General features: G+C 45.8%; 2 protein-coding genes across 4 annotated transcripts; both read left to right on the plus strand.

Annotated features, from left to right (window-relative positions):
• Window positions 1-828: 828 nt before the first annotated feature.
• On the plus strand, window positions 829-12,799 carry LOC111843298 (rab11 family-interacting protein 4A-like). 2 transcript variants are annotated; one of them, XM_023810771.2, is made up of 16 exons: window positions 829-981; window positions 1,408-1,495; window positions 2,392-2,477; window positions 5,146-5,294; window positions 6,035-6,226; window positions 6,474-6,608; window positions 7,562-7,597; window positions 8,592-8,691; window positions 8,785-8,888; window positions 9,090-9,230; window positions 9,314-9,395; window positions 9,508-9,645; window positions 10,021-10,152; window positions 10,269-10,412; window positions 10,577-10,746; window positions 11,204-12,799. In XM_023810771.2, the coding sequence occupies exons 1-15, from the start codon at window positions 829-831 to the stop codon at window positions 10,691-10,693; spliced, it is 1,797 nt and encodes a 598-aa protein (XP_023666539.2). In that variant the 3' UTR covers window positions 10,694-10,746; window positions 11,204-12,799. The 2 variants fall into 2 exon arrangements, with proteins under 2 accessions (XP_023666539.2, XP_023666540.1); XM_023810772.2 differs by lacking the exons at window positions 829-981; window positions 1,408-1,495 and adding an exon at window positions 1,921-2,057.
• Window positions 12,800-14,445: 1,646 nt separating this feature from the next.
• Window positions 14,446-21,027, plus strand: LOC111843188 (ras-related protein Rab-3D-like). 2 transcript variants are annotated; one of them, XM_023810549.2, is made up of 6 exons: window positions 14,446-15,381; window positions 15,845-15,941; window positions 17,089-17,325; window positions 17,890-18,008; window positions 18,487-18,611; window positions 18,738-21,027. In XM_023810549.2, the coding sequence occupies exons 3-6, from the start codon at window positions 17,089-17,091 to the stop codon at window positions 18,923-18,925; spliced, it is 669 nt and encodes a 222-aa protein (XP_023666317.1). In that variant the 5' UTR covers window positions 14,446-15,381; window positions 15,845-15,941; the 3' UTR covers window positions 18,926-21,027. The 2 variants fall into 2 exon arrangements, with proteins under 2 accessions (XP_023666317.1, XP_023666316.1); XM_023810548.2 differs by lacking the exon at window positions 15,845-15,941 and having other exon boundaries at window positions 14,448-15,381.
• The last annotated feature ends 1,536 nt before the right edge of the window (window positions 21,028-22,563 follow it).

A 22,563-nucleotide genomic window follows, 5' to 3' on the forward strand; every position in this document is an offset into this window, starting at 1 on the left:
TTGGTTTTGTTCTTTGGAATCATGGAAGGTAATTTCTAGGTGTACCGTAATTTTACTTTCATTTCAATGTCATTTTATTGAAATAAAAAAACATACAGTTTCAGGCTACAGGACTGTAATGAAGCACTGATCCATATCCAGATCAGCTGAACTACCTGGTTTGTTGCATGTCTTTAAGATGCTGCTCTGGTTACCATCTACCTCGGTTGTTGATGACCAGCTTTTACTAGCAAAATAAAAATGAGGATATTGGCACCTGTTATGTACAACAGTGTAATTTTGAGAACCATATTGAACAGGTCACCCTTTATAAACCTAGTTACGTCTGTTTGGAAATGAACGTCGATAAATGAATTATGCCCTTTTTTTGGCTATATGGGCACCTTATCTTCCACATTATTACTATAGAATAACTGCGCTGGATTGTGCCTTTACGTAACCCTTCACCGTGGTGATGCACGAAGCAGCAGCTAAGCCAGTCATTGAATTATAATAATTTCCGGCCGTCAATAGCAGGTTTAGTAATGAGAAGGCGTTACGTGGCCTGAGGGACAGTGTTCCATGAGATATCCGTGCAAAGGTCCGCGTTCACACTACAGTCAATAGTTTTTATCTAAATAAAAGTAAAATATTAGATCGCACTTATCAATCCGCCTGATGTTGACAAACAAACGCTAAAAGCGGATCGCCGCCCCCCGGCTTGCGATGCTGCCGCTGCTGCTGATGTCACAAGTGCCGCTCGCTGCTGGGGGACGATGATGGCGCCTGGCGCTCGGCGCCCGAGCGGCTCTCCTCCGTAAAGGCTCGGCTGGCAGCCCGCCGACCGGGATGGACGGCACGGCGCTCCCGGACCACGAGCAGCTGCTGCAGCTCCTCGCGAAGCTTAAGGAGGTGTTCGACGTCTGCGACGAGGATGCGGACGGCTTCATCCGGATCGAGCATCTGGTAAACCTCGGTGTACAGTTCGGGCAGAGAGACGAGGTACGAATTATCTTGATGGAAAGGGCTGATTATCGGGGGGGGGAAATGTAACATCAGGGGTAATCGTGACGACGGCAAACATCGAATCCATTAATATTTCTATATGATTTATTATTTGTACACAGTGCTAGATTTATGACTAAAGGTTAAGAAATACGTGTACGGATACCTTTTTCATGGCATTTATCTGTAAGAAAGTGAGTCATTCACAGCCTGCCATGTCCCCTGAATTTAGACTGAATGCACTATAGCGACGTGTTGCCCCTCTTCTTCCCCTCTGCACCCTTTCCGTTGACCTGGAGTTCCGACTTTAAGTGTAATTGCATAGAAATGCAGAGGGGAATGAGGTCACGTGTTTGTCATTAATCTCCTGCATGGGCTCCTGCGGGGGCGTAGCGCTCCTCATACAGGTGTCCTCCTTTGCAGGTGAGGAGGCTGTCTGAATATCTGGACCCTGGCGCACAAGGAAAGATCAACTTTAAAAGCTTCTGTCATGGAGTATTTGCCCTCAAAGGTGATAGTCGAATGTATTTTTTGAGGGGCGCGGTCTTATCTGTGATCAGAATCCTGAAGATTTTTTTTTACCATCCATCCATCTTCCAAACTCTCACCCAGGAGGGAAGGGGAGGGGGTGACAGAAAAGACCTTCTCTGTTTGAGCTTTAGACAAAGAACCCTTTTGTAAAAAAAAGAAGAAAAAAAAAAAGGTCATCATCTCCCCCATTCCTGTTACAGTAATATTTCCCTGCCTGACATGAGGGTGTCTTTGTGTGGGGTTCAATATCGGAGTAACTGTAAAAAAATTTTTTAAAAAAATAAATAAATAAAACAGCAGGAAATGCCGAAACTTTAAAGCGGACTAAGCCCCGCCCACCACTAAGCCCCGCCCACTGGCTGTTCAGCAATGACGCCATGACTGGTTATCAGTGGTCCTACTGTCTGAAATGACCGATGCCTCTACTCACTTCACACCGGAAATACAGGAAACAGGGCTGCCAGGATTTTAAGGATCCATTTGACCTCATATTGTCCTTGTCTTTGTTGCTGATTTACATGATGCAAAGCATGCAGTAAATAGTAGGTCATTCCTTAAGGTGGTTAATTTTATGAGTCGTTTTGGCTTTCATTTTGATTTTTCATAATTTTCCTGCTGAACTCAATTAAAAAAAAATCTAATTGTTTGTCTCTAATGGGCTGGCATTCTATTCCCAAGTTATTCTACATTGCCTAGGATTGGCTCCTGCCTCCCATGTGACTCATATGGATAATTGATTGGAAGATGGATGGGGAATCTTTTTGTCCCCTGCAGTTGTACTTTTACTGGTGCTGTCCTCTCGCAGTTTGTCATTAGTAACAGCTTTGGGTTTAGTACTGTGAGAGGTGGCATTAATCGAGCCTCTCCGCACTGCAGGATGTGAGGAGATTCTGAAGTCGGCACTGGGGACCTTGCCCGTGCCCCCCCGACCCTACGAGACCGACAACGGCAGTTGTTATCAGGTATGCAGGCTGGGGGGCGCCACGCTCATCCCGTTCACATTAGAGACGTCCAGCCTCTCCTGCCTCTCTCAGTTACTGAGAAGGCAGGAGCTGCTTCTGGCTCTTAATTCCCAAGCTGTCGCGGGTTCGATTCTGGGAGCAACAGAGGTGCTGTACGATGTGTGATCAAATCTCAGCACGCAGACCACGGCAGATCAGAGGCCATTTTATACCAGCCACTAGCCAGCCATGCTTTCTAGATCTGGGTTTCTAAATAAAGCAATATTCTCCTGCATGCTCTAGATTAATAAATAAAAACAGTCTGAAGTGTCACTGCTGAAGCCCCAGAGCTCTGTTGTGTTTCGCTAATAATTCAGGCAGGGCTGTACCATTTTTAGAAACTGCCACCAAGTCTTTCAGTTTTAATATCGTCTCAGAGATTCTCACACAAGCGTGTTAGCCTTACAAACTCACCGGCAGCTGCTTTTCTTCACTGAGGTTAATATTTTAGGTGATTCTTAAAAGTCCTAAATTTACCTCCAACTCAGGATCTCATTTCACAAGTTTATATGCTAGAAATTTTAACCTAAAGCCATTTAGGGTGCATACTTTTGTTCACAGGTAAAGTGGGGGATCGGTCTCTGCGTGTTAATCGAGGTTGCGTACAAGGATAATTAGAACGGACACCTGAACAAACAGCTCTCCTGTAGTCCTCTCTTCCTCTGCGGTTGACATAAAGGTTCCTCCTCGTCCAGCAGATGCGGATGAGATGAAAGCCGATTGGCTGGGCTGCATGCAGGCGTGTGACGGTGACTGGTCTTGTCATCGGCTGACAGTAAATGCGAAGCGATGAAGCCGCGTCATTATTGGAGTGGGTGATGAGTGCGTGTTTCACCAGTATCACTGGCTCCTCAGAGGTGTTGTGGTGCGGTGGTTGCCATGGATGCGTTGCTAGGAAACCATTCTCTCCATATCTTCATCCGCCTCTGTCTCTCTCGCTCCACCTCGCTCCTTATGGTTCCCCTATAGGCATATTGACCCTGACGGAGAGCCCTTGCTTTTGTGATTGTTTTTATCTGTACCTAGTGTCGCTTTGTTGGTACCTTTGTCAGAGTGACAGTGACGTAAGACCTTGTTGCTAGAGAAGATGAATATCTCCGATGTGGACGGAGGTGAGTGACCCAGGTGTGCCGGGAACCACCTCGCATGTTCTCTGCCAGCTGCTGTGACTGCAAATATGGGCTAATTTTACCGCAGGAAGGGAGGAAAGGGTCGCATCTTGCATCATTATGCTTCTTCGTGCTCATTGGATGATTTTTTTGCTCTGGACAACAGCCAACAAATCGATACCTGCACCCGACTCCAAGAAATGTGGCTTGGCTTAGGTGCCACACTGCTAACTGAGACTCCCACACAGCTGACAATGACAATGCGGCCGTTTGTACAGGTTTTAAAGGTGCTCTGGGAGACAGTGGGGTCTAGGGCGAGCCGTTTGTGTCGCTTTAGGCCCTCCGGGCAGTTTTAGTGCCCCTCCCTTCGGGCGTCGTGAGGAGAGATCTCTTCCCGTCATCGGCACAGCAGGGTCCAAGTTGAAGAGAAGGATGGTCAAGGGTAATGGAGACAGAGCAGTAATCCCTGCCTCCTGTTCCAGTCGCTCTTGCCGCTACGGCACAGCCCTGCTCGATTCTGGTTGCCGAGCAACAACTGGAGTGGGGGGGGGGGGGGCTTAGCTATTACCACAGATCTCCCAACTGTGGTGTCTGTGCAGGATCCTGAGCCTGCATACGTCTGCGCAGGATCCTGAGGCTGCATACGTCTGCGCAGCATCCTGAGCCTGCATACGTCTGCGCAGGATCCTGAGCCTGCATATATCTGCGGTCTCTGCTCCTGCTCAGGCTGACCTTAAGATCCGGTCCCGTTCCGGTGTTAACTTGGGGCTCATCCTGACTCAGTGATTTGCAGGTATAATGCGGATAGTTCACAGCCACAGAGAATTTTTTGTCTAATGTTTGCCCTGCTGATTCTTTTCTTTGTTTCATGACACTGTTTGGTTCCTAGAACCGGTATCAATCCCAGCTGGTAAACGGTTGAGGTCAATCTGGGCTCTACACATAATGCCTGATCATTCAGGGTACAAAGATAGTTCCTCTGGGAGCCAGATCAAAGCCTTCCTGCTTCAAATCTGTCCTCCTCAGCCACCACTCCCCCTTCTGGCCATGCCCAGAGCTGTGCAAATCATGTCAGTGATTTAAAAGCTATACATATGAGGTATGAATCAACCTGAGTCATTGTTATTTACAAACAGGAAGTGAGGCAAACAGGAAGTGCTACTTAACCTCAGAAACCTGTACGCTCCACCTTAAAAAGCTGCCTTGTAAGCCGTTTGCTCACGGTACATCCTCTGTACTCCAGATTATAACTTATACTTTAACCCGTACATAGATTCTGACAGTTTTGGTGAGAACACGGTAGAGCGAAGTCGCCTCCTGGAACTTAAGCAATTGATGCTTCAGTTCCAAGTCCAGGTTCTGAGTTCTTTCGAATGATGCTGTTTGGTCATATGGCAGATTCCCATAATGGGGACTCCTGCTATTTCTTTAATCATCGCTGAACGTGCCTTTGAGAGCAGCGCCGAGCTGTTGGTGACGGCCCTCGGCTGCGCTCATCCCACCCACCGCTGCCCCCCCAGGAAGAGAAGGCGAAGGTCCCCAGGGTCCAGGCGCTGTTCCCGGGGGGCGGGGGCCCATCCCAGAACGAGACCCAGGACTCGGACATGGATAGCTCCGACGGGGGGCGGTCAGAGGAGAGGGACACGGATCTCTTCCTGTCTGTCACCAGGTTAGCCCCTCCCTTAGAGGATTACTGCACTCACAGGCAAACGGAGACTATAGGAAAACTCGTTTGCTTAAATGCAGGCTGCTTCTCCTACTTTTTGGTTAATTTGATTACAGCTAGCTTGAATAATGGGACATACAGTTGGGGATTTAGATTTCAGTCCCTTACTGTGCTTACAGGAGTCGAGGACAGCCGTGATTGCGAATTTTTTTTAATACCATTATCTCAAGATAAATCTTGTCATCTCGGGATAACAAAGCTCGTTTTCACAAGATAAGAGAATAATGCACCTTATATACAGTTTTCACTGATATCTAAGCGTTGCTCTGTATGTCTGCTGGTGTGCAGAGGAAACGGTGACAGGCATTCGGCACATTTCACTTAGTGGATTAAGGATCCCGACAGTGTGTGCAGATTTAAATGTGGGTGCGGAGGTTTGTCCATATCAGATTTCGCTGTTTTTATCATCATGTTATTTACACACGACATGACACACGATTTCCAGGACACGGCATGCACATACTGTACAGGACACTTAATCTTCAGCGTTAAAGAGACGGACGTGCGCATTAAGTAGCGTATAATCACTCAGAGGACATTCACGTTAGCTCGAGAAAACAAGCTTTGCAAGCACCGCCGTTCTAAGCTTCCGATGCTGGGTTCCAGGTTCAGTCGCTATTGTTGCTGTTCGGCCTGAACGTTGAGGTCTAGCATAGGCTGACTGACTTTGCTTCCTGTCGCAGCTCTGGTCAGCTGGACCCTTGCGTGACCTCTGACCTTTGCGCACGCTCCCCCACATCCTTGATCTCATGTGAGGAGCAGTTTGAGGATTATGGCGAGAGCGAGGATGTGGATTTTGCCCCCGGAAGCCCCTGTCCTGACGACGAATCCCGAACCAACGGATGCTCCGACCTCGGCTCCTCTCTCCCATCCAGGTTTCTCAGCCCTGCTGCTCCCCCGCCCCCCCCCCCCACCCCACAGACATATTTTAATATTCAACACTTGCATTTAGCGAAGTCGATTGAAATGTAAATCACACAGACGTGAAGGTGATGTTTTTTGCTAATGCTGTAGTAATCTGAAAAGTGCGGATTCATCAAGAGCTTTCAGAAGGTTGTCGGAACCCAGGATCTTCCGGAACCGGGCTGATTCTTGGCTGTTGCACTGTCACACCCCCTGCAGTGCTGGGCACACTCCTCAGAAGATGAGGCACCTCTGCAGCAGTGGGCAACTGGACATCTACTGCTCACAGTGCTGCAGGAAGGTCAACCTGCTCAATGACCTGGAAGCACGGCTCAGGAACCTCCGGGCCAACAGGTATGGTCCTCGACGCGTGTGGCGATCTGGCGGCATCTCATATTGCTGCTGGGAGAAACATGCGGTCATAGGAGATTTGCTTACACAAAAATGCTCTGAGGGCAGAACGAAAAATGATTGGTTCAGAGAGATAAGCAATCAGTCAACAGAGGAGGTGGGTTCAAGCAACTAGAGGAGGTCGGACCAATCAGTCTTGGTCCCACCTCTTCAGGTTGCTTGGGCCCACCTCCACCACAATCAGATTGGCTATCTTTTCGAACCAATCATTTTTTTGTTTTGCCAAGTGCAGGGAAGCAGCTGACTCTCCCTGACCGCACAAATCCACCATGACTGGCCTCTCTCCATTTTGTGATCTCAGGATTAACCCCTCTGGAACCCCAGAAGGCTCAATTTGTCTTCAGTAATCCACTTCAAAGGGTTTCTATGGCAACAGTGTGCTTTTTGGTGGGATGCAGAAATTTATGAGCGCAGAAGAATAGAGTATGAGTATAAAGTGTAGCCCTGCGTGCATGGAGATTTTTCACCTTAATGACACCAGTTTATAGAAAACAAATGAATCATCATCTGCTTTTTAAAAATACTTACTAAATGTATGCTAATCCCCACTGTATCTCTTTCATCAGTTTTGCTGAAATGCTGATTCATTTTATTCAAATGAGTCAGGAGCCTGGTCTCAAAAATAAAAATGCAAATGTGTGTGAGTAGCTGTGTGTGTTTAGATGATTAGGACCATCTTTCAAACCAGTGCACCCAGAGCCCAAGCAAACACCTCCAGCTGGGAGGATGCAATTAACATTTTAACTTTTTTAATCACCACTTGTCCCTCGATTAGGCCCAAAGTCCTTGAATCTGTGTAAACAAACCAACATGGGCTATCAGGGCTCTGCCGTATTTCAGCTGTCATTAACCAGCAGGTGCTGCTACTGTGTGACTAACTGGCTTTCTCTTTGCAGTCCAAACAGGAAAATCTCCAGCACGGCCTTTGGAAGGTAGGTTGACATCCTCATTAAGTGTTAATTATATTTAAATTATCCTTGTCATTTCACACAGAGAAATACAGCCTCACAAGAGCACACATTTCCTAGCACATTGTTCTGTCTGAAGCAGCTCACCACCATTTCCATTCCTGCTTTGTGGCTGTGGTTCTCCGTAAGGGCTGAGTATGAGGGTAAGATCATGGCCCTGCTTTGTGGCTGTGGTTCTCCGTAAGGGCTGTGTATGAGGGTAAGATCATGGCCCTGCTTTGTGGCTGTGGTTCTCCGTAAGGGCTGTGTATGAGGGTAAGATCATGGCCCTGCTTTGTGGCTGTGGTTCTCCGTAAGGGCTGTGTATGAGGGTAAGATCATGGCCCTGCTTTGTTGTTGTGGTTCTCCGTAAGGGCTGTGTATGAGGGTAAGATCATGGCCCTGCTTTGTGGCTGTGGTTCTCCTTAAGTGCTGTGTATGAGGGTAAGATCATGGCCCTACTTTGAATTTTAACTGAGTTCCTGTCCATAAGCTGCCTGCATCATCACTGTCCTCTTCTCTGACTCTTCCTCATTTTCTACTGTTTTCTGACTCTTCCTCCTTTCCTGCTCTTCACTGACTCTTTTCCGACTCTTCCTCATTTCTGCTCTGCTCTGACTCTTCCTCCTTTTCCATTCTTCACTGACCCTTCTCTTCATTGACTCTTTTCTGACACTTACTCATTTCTGTTCATTTCTTGCTCTTCTCTGACGCCTCCTCATTCCCTGCTTTTTCCTGACTCTTCCTCATTACTTGCTCTTCCCTGACTCTTTTCTGATCCTTCCTTCTTTTCTGTTCTTCTTTGATTCTTCCCTGACTCTCCCTTGTTTCTTGTCCTTCACTGACTCGTCCTTGATGCTTATTCATTTCCTGCTCTTCCCTGATTCATACTTATTTCCTGTTTTTTCCCAGACTCTTCCTCTTTCCTGCTCTCCTCCTCTCCCTCCCTTCCCGTGACCATGTGACCCTCTCCTTTCAGGCAGCTCTTCCACAGCAGTAACTTCAGCAGCGGTAATGGCAGCACCGATGACTTGTTTCACGACAGCGTTGACTCCTGTGATGTTGACATCACTGAGAAGGTACATACTTGGGGTAGGATGGGGGGTGGACAGGTTTTAGAAAGATCTTTGGAGTGAACCCCCCCCCCGGAACTCTATTTTGCTTCTCTACAGGTTAGCTACCTGGAGAAGAAAGTGACAGAGTTAGAGAATGACAGCCTGGTGAGCGGAGACCTGGGATCCAAGCTTCGACAGGAGAACACACAGCTCGTACACAGGTACATGCATGTATGCTTATTGCATAACGTCGGTGTGTGTCTGGCTGCATAAATACATAAATAAAGTTTTATTGTCCTAATGAGTTATGAATTTTGAGGAAATATTCCCACAACAGCTTAACTCCAGAAAAAAAAACAATGATTTTTAAACACAAAACAACTGTCTGTTTTTCCAATTTCATCTGCATTAAAAAAAAACAGGGTTCATGAATTAGAGGAGCAGGTGAAGGACCAGGAGGTGTGGGCCGAGCAGGCGCTGGAGGATGGACTGAAGAGGCACCGTGAGGTCTACAGCAAGATGGAGAGAGACAAGCGCGTGGAGATCGAGCTGCTGAACACCAGGTAGCGGCCGGGTGCCTCGCCAATGAGCGACGGAGCTGAATGCGGGTCGGACAGGCGGTGCTATGACCTCTGTTGTCTGACAGAGTGCAGGAGCTGGAGGACGACAATGGAGAGATGACCGTGAACGTCTGCAGGCTCAGGTCACAAACGGAAAGGCTGGACCAGGTACTCGCTCACCCTGTATCGGGGCGGCCATAATGTCCCTTCCATCTTGCCAAAACTTTCTGCTTGCTAGCAGTTCTTGAGTGGGTGTGTGTGTGTGTGTGTGTGTGTGCAGGAGAAGCAGCGTATGTCCGACAAACTGGAGGACACCAGCCTTCGTCTGAATGATGAGATGGATCTTTATAGGAGGATCATGGACAAGTTGTGGCAGAACCGGCACCAGTTCCAGAAGGAGAAGGAGGCCATGCATGAGGTGAACAACCACATGTCAACATGGAAAATGCAGAACAACTGCAGACGCTGCCTATACGAGGCGACGTTCAAATAAAAACGTGTCTGTCCAAAAAAAAAACTGTCACCGTTTGAATTAAAATCGGCAAGTAATTAAAAGCCAATGACTGGATCATTATTACAGCTCAGCAATGTTATGCAGCAATACAGTGAAGTCAGCTGAGTACCTGAATCTACTGAATGGCCCAGTCATCCATCCCATCCATGGATTTTTCGCTCCCTAACGGCTTGGGCACTTTACATGGCCAGGCAGTGCATGTTTCTGCTGGTGCACAGATTCAGATGTTACTAAACAGAACTACGGCCTTCCTGCTGCTTCCTGTGTCTGGATCCCCAGGTGATTGAGGATCTACGGCGAGAGCTGGACCACCTGCATCTTTTCAAGCTGGAGATGGATCAACCGGGTCAGGGGCGAAGCACCAGGGTGCGAGAGATCGAACTCGAGCACGAAGCCAGGCGCCTCAAACAGGTGGCTGCTCTACCTCACACACGGCATCAAACACACAGTGACTGGACCAGCCAATGGCAGCCTGCCCCAGGGAAGATTGGGACCCGCCCACCACAATCTAACAAATGGTCTTTCAGGAGAACTACAAGCTGCGAGATCAAAACGACGACCTGAACGGTCAGATCCTCAGTCTCAGCATGTATGAGGCCAGGAGCTTGTTCGGGGCACAGTCAAAGGTGCAGTCACTGGCTGCTGAGATTGACAACGCTTCCCGTGATGAGGTAAGACGCACTCCGGGGACTGTGCATGTGACGTGAGGCGTACAGACGGTGCACATGGGACTTTGGGAACCGTTGGCTGTCCTGAGTTTTCCTGTCCAGCTACATAAATGGGGTAAAGCCGAACTGTGTCATGTGACTATGCTAGATGTTGATGTTTCCCTCAGTTAGTGGATGCCCTGAAGGAGCAGGAGGAGATCAATTCTCGCCTGAGGCAGTACATGGACAAGATCATTCTGGCTATTCTGGAACACAACCCCTCCATTCTGGAAATCAAGAGCTAGACCCTCCATTCTGCCCCCTGGTGGCTGATGGAGGGACTGCACAGATCAGAGAGGTGGGTTCATGGGTTCATCTGTCTTTTCTCCTTTCTTTTTTGTTTTTGTGATCAGAGAGTGGACCTGATCCTGGGTGTCAGATATGCACAGAAATACACCTCCAGAGCGCAGGATAGTTATGTGTCAGTTTTTCGATTGTCACAAAATCAGGACCAAACTGGTTTTGGCTCACTTGAGCTTGTTGCCTGTGTGTCTGTGAGGGATTGCTGACAGCGCTGAATTGGAGGGTGTTCGTACACGGTGTCTCTGTCACAGACTCGCAGGCACAGATAGTCAGTTACGCAAAGTCTCACATATACACAAGCACACTCTTATATAATAATAATAATAATAATATTCCTAGCTTGCAACTGTCACCAATACAGTTTTTGTTTCTCAGTTGTTCATGCAATGCTGGGGTTGTGACCATATAATCGCTGTATCTACACATACTAATGTGTCTGGTTCCCCACACAGGACAAGACAACCATGGAAATGTCCCTCTTGTCACCTGTCATCCTCATGTCTGTCTACTGCAGCCCATATTGAATTCAGTTCATTTACATATGACACTAATCAGACACAATATCACTACAGGAAGGCTTTAACAAAGATCAGTGTCAGGATTACGGATAGGCTCAAAGAAGTTTCTAGGGATCCGTGTAGAAACTTCCAGAAAAATACAGAAGTGGAAAGTAACCCACACAATTAAAAACAATCCATTCCGCCTGCGTATGGAGAAGAATCAACATGTAAACCCTGGAAAGAACAAAGATTGTGACAAGGAGCTTTAATCTGTGGCCCAGTGGCATCGCGATGGCTGCGGAATATCTGTGGGTCAACAATTTGGGGCCTGAAAGCAAATAGGCGTGGAGTGATGGCTGCAGTGGTGCACGAGTTGTGTGTTTATTCATGTAGAGAGGGAAAAACGACATAGGACACAGAAATATTTCGATTTTTAACATAAATGTCTTTAAACCATGACATGTTGGGTAACTGCAGACCATGAATGTGAGAGGCAGCTACCCAAATTAAACTAACAACGCTTACAGAGTCCTGCAGCACAGGTACTGGTGGCATTTGCTGCCTGGTAGCTGGAAGGCTGTAACCAGTACGATGTATGGTGATGTGAGCGGCACGCTGGTGATGTGAGCGGCACGCTGGGGATGTGAGCGGCACGCTGGTGATGTGAGCGGCACGCTGGTGATGTGAGACCCACGCTGGAGATGTGAGAGCCACGCTGGGGATGTGAGAGCCACGCTGGTGATGTGAGCTGCACGCTGGTGATGTGAGCGCCACGCTGGTCCCACACTGTATCTTTAAATTCACCTGCAAGATGGCAACTTCTCTTACTTCAAAAGAGTAAAAAAATACTCATCATTTCAGGAACGAGCCACCAGTGAATGACCATTAGAGTGATTTAATTCCACTGAACCCTAGTTTGTAGGTTTTTGTGCTTGTTTTTCCCCCTGTATTTCGTGCCTCGAAAGTACGATGGTTTATCATAATTGTCACATGTCCACTATTGTTTTTTTTTTTTCTGTTTATAGAGAACTTTTCTACGTTTGCATTCTAGATTGTGTGTATTTTTCTGAAATTGTAAATGTTGTACAGAATATAGTGTATTCATTTGTCATTGAAAGCAAGAGAATAACAATTTTTTTTACAAATATAAAGACATGTCTTATACTCACTAGATGTTATACTAGGAAGCACTTACTATTATGATTATGATAATTATTATTATAGTATTTATCATGTCCCCTACGATACATATACACTCACCATTTGCTCATTAACTGCTTAGGTGGACAGTAACCAGCCGCAGCCTGATGACCCTCTCCTGTGGTTAGCCAGTGGTGCGTAGCCGTCTGTCTGTTATACGCTAATTCGTGTTGCCGCTGTATTGTAGATCCATCCTGTTGTTTAGACAGATCCCGGCGGTGCTTCCTGAAGCATTCAAGTGTGACCTTCAGCTTTCATTTCATGATAAATACGTTTCTTTTGGCATGGAAAAAAAACGTGTTCTGCCGATTTCGCTTCCGTCATTAAACCTATCCGCGTTGCAGCCAACCCAGAGCGCGTCCTCCTTGTGTGTTTCCTTTCCTTCTGGTAACTCAAAGGCATGGTTCAGAATGTTCTTGCAGTATCACTGCGGCACTCATTTAGTGAATGAAGTAAATAAACAGTCTGTGGGAATCATCCATAGAGAGTTACCCAGTACAGGGTTGTGCTCAGTGACAGGAGAGACCCTGGACAGATCACCAGTCCATGGCAGGGCGAATGACACCGATTCACCCAACTCCCTATTTTTGGATTATGGACACAAACCCTCGCAAACATAGGCTGAAACATATAAATTACACGCACAGAGCCAAGGATAAAATTTACACCATGGTTCCCCAGTACTGGTCCTGGAGGGCCAGAATCCAACACAGTTTGCAGATTTCCCTGCTCAAACAAACCTTAATCAGCTAGTTACCAGGTTTAGTATCTGTGTTTGAACAGGAAGATCTGCAAACTGTGTTGGAACCCTGATTTACACCTTCAACGGTGCTACCAGGTAAACAACTGTTCAAAACCAGTCAAAACAAGTATCTTTGTTTTTGACAGTACAGAATATGCATGATCTGTACAGCGGGGAAATAGTTCTGCGTGTAGTATACCGCCACCCCGTGGAAAAAACCCAAAACTGCAGTTAGAAAAAAATGTTGCAATATTATAAGGGAAAACCCAACATTCCTGCCATTGATTTACCCTTTGTGATGTTATTATTAGTCCTTTCACATTTTCTGCAGTAATATTACATTACTAAAATTTTGTCTTATTTGGTCAATTAAACCAGGATTTCCATACCAAGATTCAGATGAATGTATACTAATGTTTACAGAATGTATTCTCATTTATTTTCATTAAAATCAAACCCCTCTGAACCAATCATTTTTCGTTCTGCCCTCAGAAGATTTTTGTGTCAGTAAAACTGCCATGAGCCTACAAAGGTGACACCTTCGTAAACCACGTCCTTCCAAGGATGCAGCCCCTGCAATCTGCCACAGCCAGTGAGACACCAGTGGCATCTTGGGAGATTGTCGCCAGGGTGCAGTTGTTGAAAAGTAAACCAGTGGGATCTCAGATAACAGATTGGATTGAATCTTGAAGACGGGTTGTTCAAAGGGAAAAGAGGGATTCTGAAATCAGATCAGATCACCTAATCCAATCTCAGTTTTAACCTGGATCAAACCTTCACTTTGTGTTGTTCAAAAGTTTGTGTTTGAATTTGGATACATTCGATCCAAAAAATCAGGATAATCCTGATCCCAACACATGGGTGGATTCAAGGGTGGATTTCTGGCACAAAATTAAATGCCTTCATGTCGTTCCAAACACCATAAACCACAGGAAAAAAACACAGGAATTTTGTGTAACTAATGATTAGTTTTGAAATCTATTGTTAGACCCAGTTGTGTGACGTTTCTGTCACTGTTACAGATTTCATTGGATTTTGATATTAAAACCCAAACATAACTCACCTCCGATTACGCTGCTCCAATAGTCCATCCTACAGAGCCTGGTAGTGGTTCGAGAAGAGGCACCACAGCAGCTCAAATACAGAACATAATCACAGTCCACACAGCGTGACAGACAGAGACGCTGGACTGGACTGCGGACACATGTGATGTCACACTCCTGTGTCACATCCGTGTAATCAGGCCATGGTTCTTTATGGTGTGTCAGAAGCGTAACTCAACCTGCCTTCATAACTGGGGGTGGTCGCAGCTACGGTCTCTTAAATTCCAAAGACAAATGTATTTGCAGATCTGATTACTTCACGTGGCTTTTTAAAATTGTTTTAAGCCACATATCTCTTAGTGTGGAGTTTAACCATCTGTCGGCCTATATTGTTAACCAAGGAGGGGGGGTACCGGCGAATCGATTGGCAGTTAAATAGCCTCTAACCGCTTCCATCTTTTCAGGTGCGAACAGAACGTGCGGGGTCGTAAAAACCTGGAAATACAGTTTATTTCTGTAGCCTAAATTAACCAATCCCTCCGCAAAACGTTCCGCAGCCGGTGGAATACTGACCACAGACCGGGAGCAGGCAGCCCTTAGTACAGGCTGTCTAACTCGCTTATATTGTGAATTATAACATTAGTTATATATGAGTCCATTCGTACACGTGGCCATCCAAAATGTTAGTATCTAATGGTAAATGTCTTTGTAGTCTTAGTTAAACTTGCTTGGAATTTCAGTTGGGACAGTATTGATATTATGGTTTAGTTTCGTGTTTTAATCTACAAATAAAAAGTATTTCGGGGTATGGTACGTCAGCTGGGCTACGCCGAAGAACATGCGGCTAGTTAGGACAGAGGTGGGAGCGGTGCGCTGGGCTGCTCTTCCTCCTCCTTTTCTTTAGTGGTGTCTTGCAGGTCCCCGGCCTGCATAAAGCCCATGATTCATGCGGGTGGTGGTTGGTTTTAGGAAAGACAGGCAACTGATCGGCGGAGCGCAGAGCCGGCAGCGCGGCGGAGCAGCGCCCCCTCCCCCGATCGGCGTCCGCCCAGGAGGAAACCAGGCAGGAAAGCTTCAGCTACAGCCTGGTCACTTTTCTTTAGTTTGCCGATTGGAACGCAAAGGTTTTACTCTCCATATTAAAGGTTAGTTGATTTGCACGTTTCGCTTTTATATTAGAAATACAAATATTTTGTAAGCTTGTTATTGTTCTTAAAGGCCGGAAGAGGGATAACAGCATGAAATTTTGGTAATGGTGCGCTTCACCTGGCTGTTTGAGAGTTTATAATGTTATCATTTCGCAATATATCTTTTTTCAGTTATTTTTATGTATCACTTAGCATATGGAAATTTATCGAACAAACAAAAAACAATCTGTTTTGACTTGGCGAAGCGTACTGTTAGATTGACCGTCTGTAAAACAAAAAAAGTGCACCAGGAGTTTGATTATTCTAGAAAGTTGGCAAAACTGACTACAGCATATTTCACACCCTCCAGTCTGATTATTTTTCTCGGTATGCGTGTAACCACCTCGGTTTTACATTTATATTCCCTTTTGTTTCTGGCCGGATGTTTGGCTTCAGGCTACTGTGTACATTTATTATACAGGCAATCTGGTCCGCTGCAGGAAGACGCGGTTAAAGTTTGCGGATCGGCTCCTCTTCTCTTCTCACAGAGGGAACCCTGCAAGCCCGCAGGTCTAAAGGCAAGGGCTGGGGTTTTATGTTTCAGTTTTTTTTTTTCAGGGAAGCCATAATCCATCATCTGCTTAATCTGTGGAGTGACTGGAAACGGGGATATGTAGCCTGTAGATGACAATACGAGTATTGTTCCGATCTGACATGATTTATGTAGCGATCGGGGACTTAAAGTGTAAATTTTATATCATGGTACTTAATTCCTTGCACATATTTTAAGTTAATAAAGTCATTAAAAAGTTGGTATAGTTTTGCTTCACAGAACCCTGTTTCACAAGAAGAGGATTTAACATTATTATTGTAACATGTGAGTAGGCTTTACGGTAAGCTTATCTTCTGAAACGGGGAGGAAAAGGTACACGAGCCAGTTACTCCATCTAGTGCCAAATGGTTGGAGGAGCTGTTTGTACTTGTATTCAGAAGTTAGATTAATGCAGGACATACTGTAATACTACAGGAGAAGTGCTCCCATCATCTTTTCGCCCTCGGTGGGCGGGTGACACACCTCAAGGTGAATTTCAAAACATTCAGGTTTTGCAAAGTGCACACTTGTGGTCAATCCGTTTTTTTCACAACAGTGGTGTAATACTACAGTACAATTACTCGACAGAGATGAAAACCACAAACGGACACATTTCTACCGTCGTCTAATTGACTGTATATCTCCCCTCGATTACAGTTTCGCAGCCTCTCATATTGCATAACCGGCTTCCCTGCTTGTGCGCGTTTAACCCCGCACCGTTTAAAATGGCTGTTATCGTAGGCATTGTGTATTCATGGCGATGCACGGCAAGTGCTTTTCTCTGAGAGATCATGCTCATCGTGTTGTTTCCCATGCTTGAATGGTATCAGTGCCCTCATCTTTCCTGCTTCTTAACATGTAGTTGAGGACCTTCTGATGGGTGAGCCCTTTGTTCTGGACATGTTTCCATGGTGACAGACTCCATAGAAGGAAGTACTCTGGCCCATTAAGCTTGTATATGCATATATGTATTTTTTATGTGCATGTTTAGTTGGGTCATTCAGGTCTTCGCAGCTTGTTGGTTGAAATGAGATCCTGATTGAATGTGAAGAAGCCTGCAAAGAGGACACCGTATCTCACCAGGAACGGGAAATAGAATAGACCAAAGCGCATCCTTCTTCCTTTCCTCATAGATGGCCTCTGTGAACGAGTCACGCCAGTATCGGGAGTCTCAGACTGATGCGGCGGACCAGAATTTCGACTACATGTTCAAGCTGCTCATCATCGGGAACAGCAGCGTGGGAAAGACCAGCTTCCTGTTCCGCTACACCGACGACTCCTTCACCTCGGCCTTCGTCAGCACCGTGGGCATCGACTTCAAGGTCAAGACCGTCTTCCGCGACGACAAGCGGGTCAAGCTGCAGATCTGGGTGAGTGGAGATCGATCTTGAACACGGACATGTTCGGGGGGGGGTCCGTGCAGAAAGTCCACTGGCTCACATCCCTGAAACTCAGTGTGAAAACTTATGTATTGGATGGAGTGCGAAGGGCGGAGGAGGGACTGTCTGGCAGACGGGAAACTGAAATGAGATTATCTAATGTTTCTCTCCTTAAGGCGTTTTTTCAAATGTGTAACCTGGTGAACTTAGGATGTGACCTCTGACAGTTAGGGAAGATGGGGTGGGAGCCTGTTGGACCTTGCATCCTTAAATTCGAGTGAGGCTCAAAGTCTTGTCCTTAGAGATTTAATTTTAATCTGTTTAACAACATATCGAAGGTTATTGCGTTTATTCCAAAATAAACTGAGCCATACCCTGATGTGCCTGATAATGTATTATGGTTAATTAAAATGCTTCTTAAAGGTGGCAGTGATAGCGGATGTTGAAAATCTATGACACCAAGCTTTGTTCATGTATCCGGGAAGACCTGTGCTTTACTGTTTATCACGTACATGTAAAAATGTTGTACTGACCTCTTTCCCTGGGGGGTGACAGGACACAGCGGGTCAGGAGCGCTACAGGACCATAACCACGGCTTACTACCGGGGGGCCATGGGATTTCTGCTAATGTATGACATCACCAGCCAGGAATCATTCAGTGCAGTGCGGGACTGGTGAGCTGTGATCTTCATTAAGTGCAAACGAGCTGTTTTTCCAGCAGGGGGCAGTGTCTGGAAACACTTGTTTTTGTTTAAATGGGCATTTCACACCGATTGTATCACTGCGCAGAAGATGGCGCCGTGGTGCTCCTGCTCGGATCTTCTGCGCGGTGATACGATTGGTGTGTGGAGTTCGGTAGAAGAAAATAGTTCCTACATTAAACTACTCACTACAAAGTGGATTATCTTCAATAACTGGGTCACGATTTCTGGTAAGAGACGTTGCTGTGTGATTTTCCAAATGTATTTTTCTGGTGCTTTATTCACCACTGAAATAATACATATCTTTTTGTTTTGTGGTGAACTGCCCCTTTAATGAAAGATGTATGATCGTAGAATGTAGTATGTGGGCTGTGAATGTGGCAAATTGCACTTCATAGTTATTATTTTGAATCATAATTTGACTGTATTGCTTTGATCGCCCCCCTCTCAGGGCGACGCAGATAAAGACGTATTCGTGGGACAACGCGCAGGTCATCCTGGTGGGGAATAAGTGTGACCTGGAGGACGAAAGACTGATCCCGACGGAGGAGAGTCAGAGGCTCGCTAACGAGATGGGTGAGTGTTTCTGTAGCCAGTGAATTATACAGCACTGCTGCAGTAAGCACTGCACTCCCTAGAGAATCTGTACAGTGACAAGCCCCAGCCCTCACCGTCACATTGTCTCACCATCATCTAATCCAGGGTTCCAGTTCTTTGAAGCCAGCGCCAAGGACAACATCAATGTGACGCAGACGTTTGAGCGACTTGTAGACATCATCTGTGACAAGATGAACGAGAACCTAGAAGGGGTGGAGAGTCTGTCTTCCGGAAACCGGGCAACCGACATGAAAGACTCACCCCTGCAAAGCCAGAGTAGCTGTTCCTGCTGACCGTCCAACTGGCTCATGACCAACACTGTATCCACGGTTACCAAATCCCCCCCCCCCCACCCCATGAGGGTGGAAGCTTGCACCTGTCTAAGCATCTCACTCGATAGAGCATCACCACGTGTCACCCCCCCTCCCCCACAATAGGGACCAACCCTCTCAGATTCCCTGTGTTAAAAAGCGAATTTGAGATCCATCTCTCCTAAAATCGCTTCCAATTATATTCAAATATAATCTGCTTGGTTGCTAGAGAACCACCAGTTTGGACACAAACCTGAAATATTTTGTTACTTTTTGTCATGTATTTATATGTTGTACTTTATAAACCTTATTAGTAGTAAAAAAATTCTACTTATAATGTGCTGAAGATCTTACACAAACACTAATGTGTTTTTTTAATCATGAGTTCCTGTCTTCACAAGTGTTTTATGTCTGAATGATTCACTGTTGACTCTGCTAGTGTATAGGGTAAGTCCGGTTTCCAGAGAGAGTTTGTTTCACTGCCGGGACCAGTTGGGAAGGATTATTCAGAATCTCACCAGTCTAGGCTCCCTTCACCCTAAGAACCTTTGTCCTGCTGTCATGTTTGTGGGCTCTTGCGTAAATCTGTCGTTCTCCTGTGTGTGTGAGTGCGGGGCACAGGGATTGTGTCTCAGATGCTGTCTGGCATTTTGGCCTGGTGCTTGTGAGTAAGGCGGTATTGGCCGGGCTGATCTGCCCTTTAAGGTTTGCACCCCGTCTGAGTCCAGTGTGTTATGGAATCACGCATGGAAATTACAATCCCATGAGTCTCAGGTCTGTGTGGGGACTTGAAGAACCTCGGTTCTACCTTCCCTTGAATTGCTGGGAATGTGAGGTAACCGTTACCTTTCCAAAGTGTCCCCAGAAATAGTGTGTGAACTACAGATGTGAGGCTCTGCGATGTAGATCTTTGTAAAGGATGTACGGTCCCCTCTGCTTATGTCTTCATTCTGTAGAGCAGATTTTATAATTCCTACTGCGGTGGAATGAGCCTTTCCAGACAGGCGGACTGCAGGTATGTTTCTAGTGCCTACACTTAATGGTGATTTACTTTAACGAGATCTAATGGAAATGCGTGCGTCCAGACAGTCTGATGAAAGTAGATTTCTCTATTTTCACCGCAGTAATTACAAAATAATCAGATTCTTACTAATGCAGCTCTGGATGTAACAAAGCATGCTGGGTAGTAAATTTTCATTTTGTTGTTGAAGTTCAAAGCCTGCGGTTGAAGTACCACTGTGGAGAGTAAGAGCGTGTCTGTGTCTGTGTCTTTGACTAATACAAGCTGCCACTGGCTCTGCTCCAGATTTCAAGCTGGCTCTTGTTCACTCGGGCATCTTCGTACCCTCGTTAAGAGAGAGACGTTACGCTAACAGACTTTCTGTCCGGAGCATCTTCACAATACAAACCAAGTTAGCGCCGCTCTACCTCTCTGTCCGCCTGCGGAACTGGAAATGGCTCTTAGTTGTGATTCTGTGGTTGTTCCATTTCATGTATTGGTCTCTGAGGTTTGAACCACCGCAGCATACAAGTCTATTGTTCACCAGGCAGATACCTAATGCTGACATCAAACCGAGTGAGTATTCTGCTCGGAGCAAAGCAGTCAGGGCAAGTGGCAGACGCTCTGTTGGCCTAAATGGCTGTCAGTTATGGTTTGGTTTCCTGAATCCTGGTTCTTATATGTAGCTCTTTAATTGTACACATGTATCAGTAGTGGAATATTTCAATAGTAATGTAACAAAGTATCTCATTGTGCTAATCACTGCTATTGATTTCTGAATGCTGCTTTGAATCACCGTGACCCTGATTATTTTACAGGATGCATTTTGTTCTGATATAACTAATTTGGACGTAACACTGACTGTGAGCGGCAAGGCAGCAGACACTCGGCAAACCACATCCATGAATATCCATGGCTGTCTAGCTGTAGTAGCCGGTCACTCTTAGCTTACTGTTGGATTCTCACCAATGCCAAAAAGGCTGCATTTTTGTGGCCTGTAACTTGTTTTTAATATATCAGCATATGTTCACGAAATATGATGTATACATTTTAAATTTGACTTTGATAAAAAAAAATACCTTCATTTATGCATTAATGTGTATTAGTCTGTCACACCTGTCTTTGCTCCATATGAACCTGGCATGGGTGTAAATTATGGGGGGGGTGTAACCCGTCCATTAATCAACACCAGCCAATACATCCCCCTGGACCCCCTAAAATGGATGGAGACCTAAACCCCACAATGCTGAAGCCAAAGGTATTGCCCTTAACACCTGGTAGACATTTTATAGGGAAAGGGTTGCATATGTACGTACCATTGGTGGGTTTGCTTAAGTTTGGGTTAAGGTGAGAATGATCTAAACTGAGACAACATTATTATTGAAAGTGACACCAGAATATCTAACTATGGGAATTCAGGTGAAATGCTTCCGTCCAGAGTAAAAGAGGAGAACTTGCCCAGGGAATGAGCTGCTAACATCTGCTGTGTCATCTGACGGGGGCCCTAAAAATGGGAACGTTTGGGGGGGGTGACCCTTCCCTCTAACCCCAAGTTTGGTCTCACCTGAATGGAGAGCAAGATGGGACAAAGTGAAAAGAGAATTTCCCCACGGAGATCAATAAAGTATCCCTGTTCTATTCTAATTGGATTGATCTGGGTTGGGGGGTCAGTGTAATATTCTCAGCACCCCCATGGAGTTCTGGTATTTCCAGACTATTGCAAACAAATTGGCCTACTTTGCATTCTATAACAAAAATATCTGAAATTACTTCTTAATGTGTTGGATGAAATCACCAATATGAGCTGGTTGTCCACAAGGATGTGTAAGAGCGATGTGTAAGAGCTAAGAGCGACGTGCCCCATGAAAGCGCTGGACTGTATGCGGTGCTCACTTGGTAAGGCTCCAGTAAGAAACATTGATGAAGCCTTGTAACTGACAGAGTGGGGAAACGCAAGTCCTTACCTGCTCAGCTTGGCAATGACAGACATCGTAACTAGTTGGGTAGGGATCCCAAACGTGAATGGAAAGCAAAATGTGAAGCACGTGTAAAGTAGTTCGATGTTTTGAACCTGGAGTCGCATCCGGTGACGGATCCTGTCAAAGGCACTTGCCCAGTGCCTTGATTGCCTTGATAAATATATTCAGTCGAAGCCACTTAAAAATACTCTACTTTAAAAACATATAAATGTATAGAATAAGAAAATTGTAGGGTATTAGTTTCCTCTTTGATTCAACATTTATTTTGAAGTAGTAGGAAATGGAGCCTCTCGGCTTACACCTAGAAGTAAAGAGGCTTATCTCCAGGCAGTGACAGGACATCTTGTTCTACTGATAACGAGGCATGAGCGCGAAAGTGAGGGGGTGTCCACTTCCGATAAGGCATTAACAAAAACCTCTAGGGCCCCCCCAAGGCCTCTGCACAGAACTGACGTCGTACCGTCTAAGTTCTGTTGTTAAACTGCCGTAAACGGGGACTGGAGCAACCCACGATTTAACGCCTCGTTCAGTTATCTATATTTTGATGAGCTGTAAGAGTGCGATTAAACCGTCTCACAGGCAAATGTTTATTTTATGTACTTTTCCAAGTATATCTTTCTCATTTCTATGCATTTTGAATT

This window comes from Paramormyrops kingsleyae, chromosome 22 (genome assembly GCF_048594095.1).
Source record: "Paramormyrops kingsleyae isolate MSU_618 chromosome 22, PKINGS_0.4, whole genome shotgun sequence".
Lineage (NCBI taxonomy): Eukaryota > Metazoa > Chordata > Actinopteri > Osteoglossiformes > Mormyridae > Paramormyrops > Paramormyrops kingsleyae.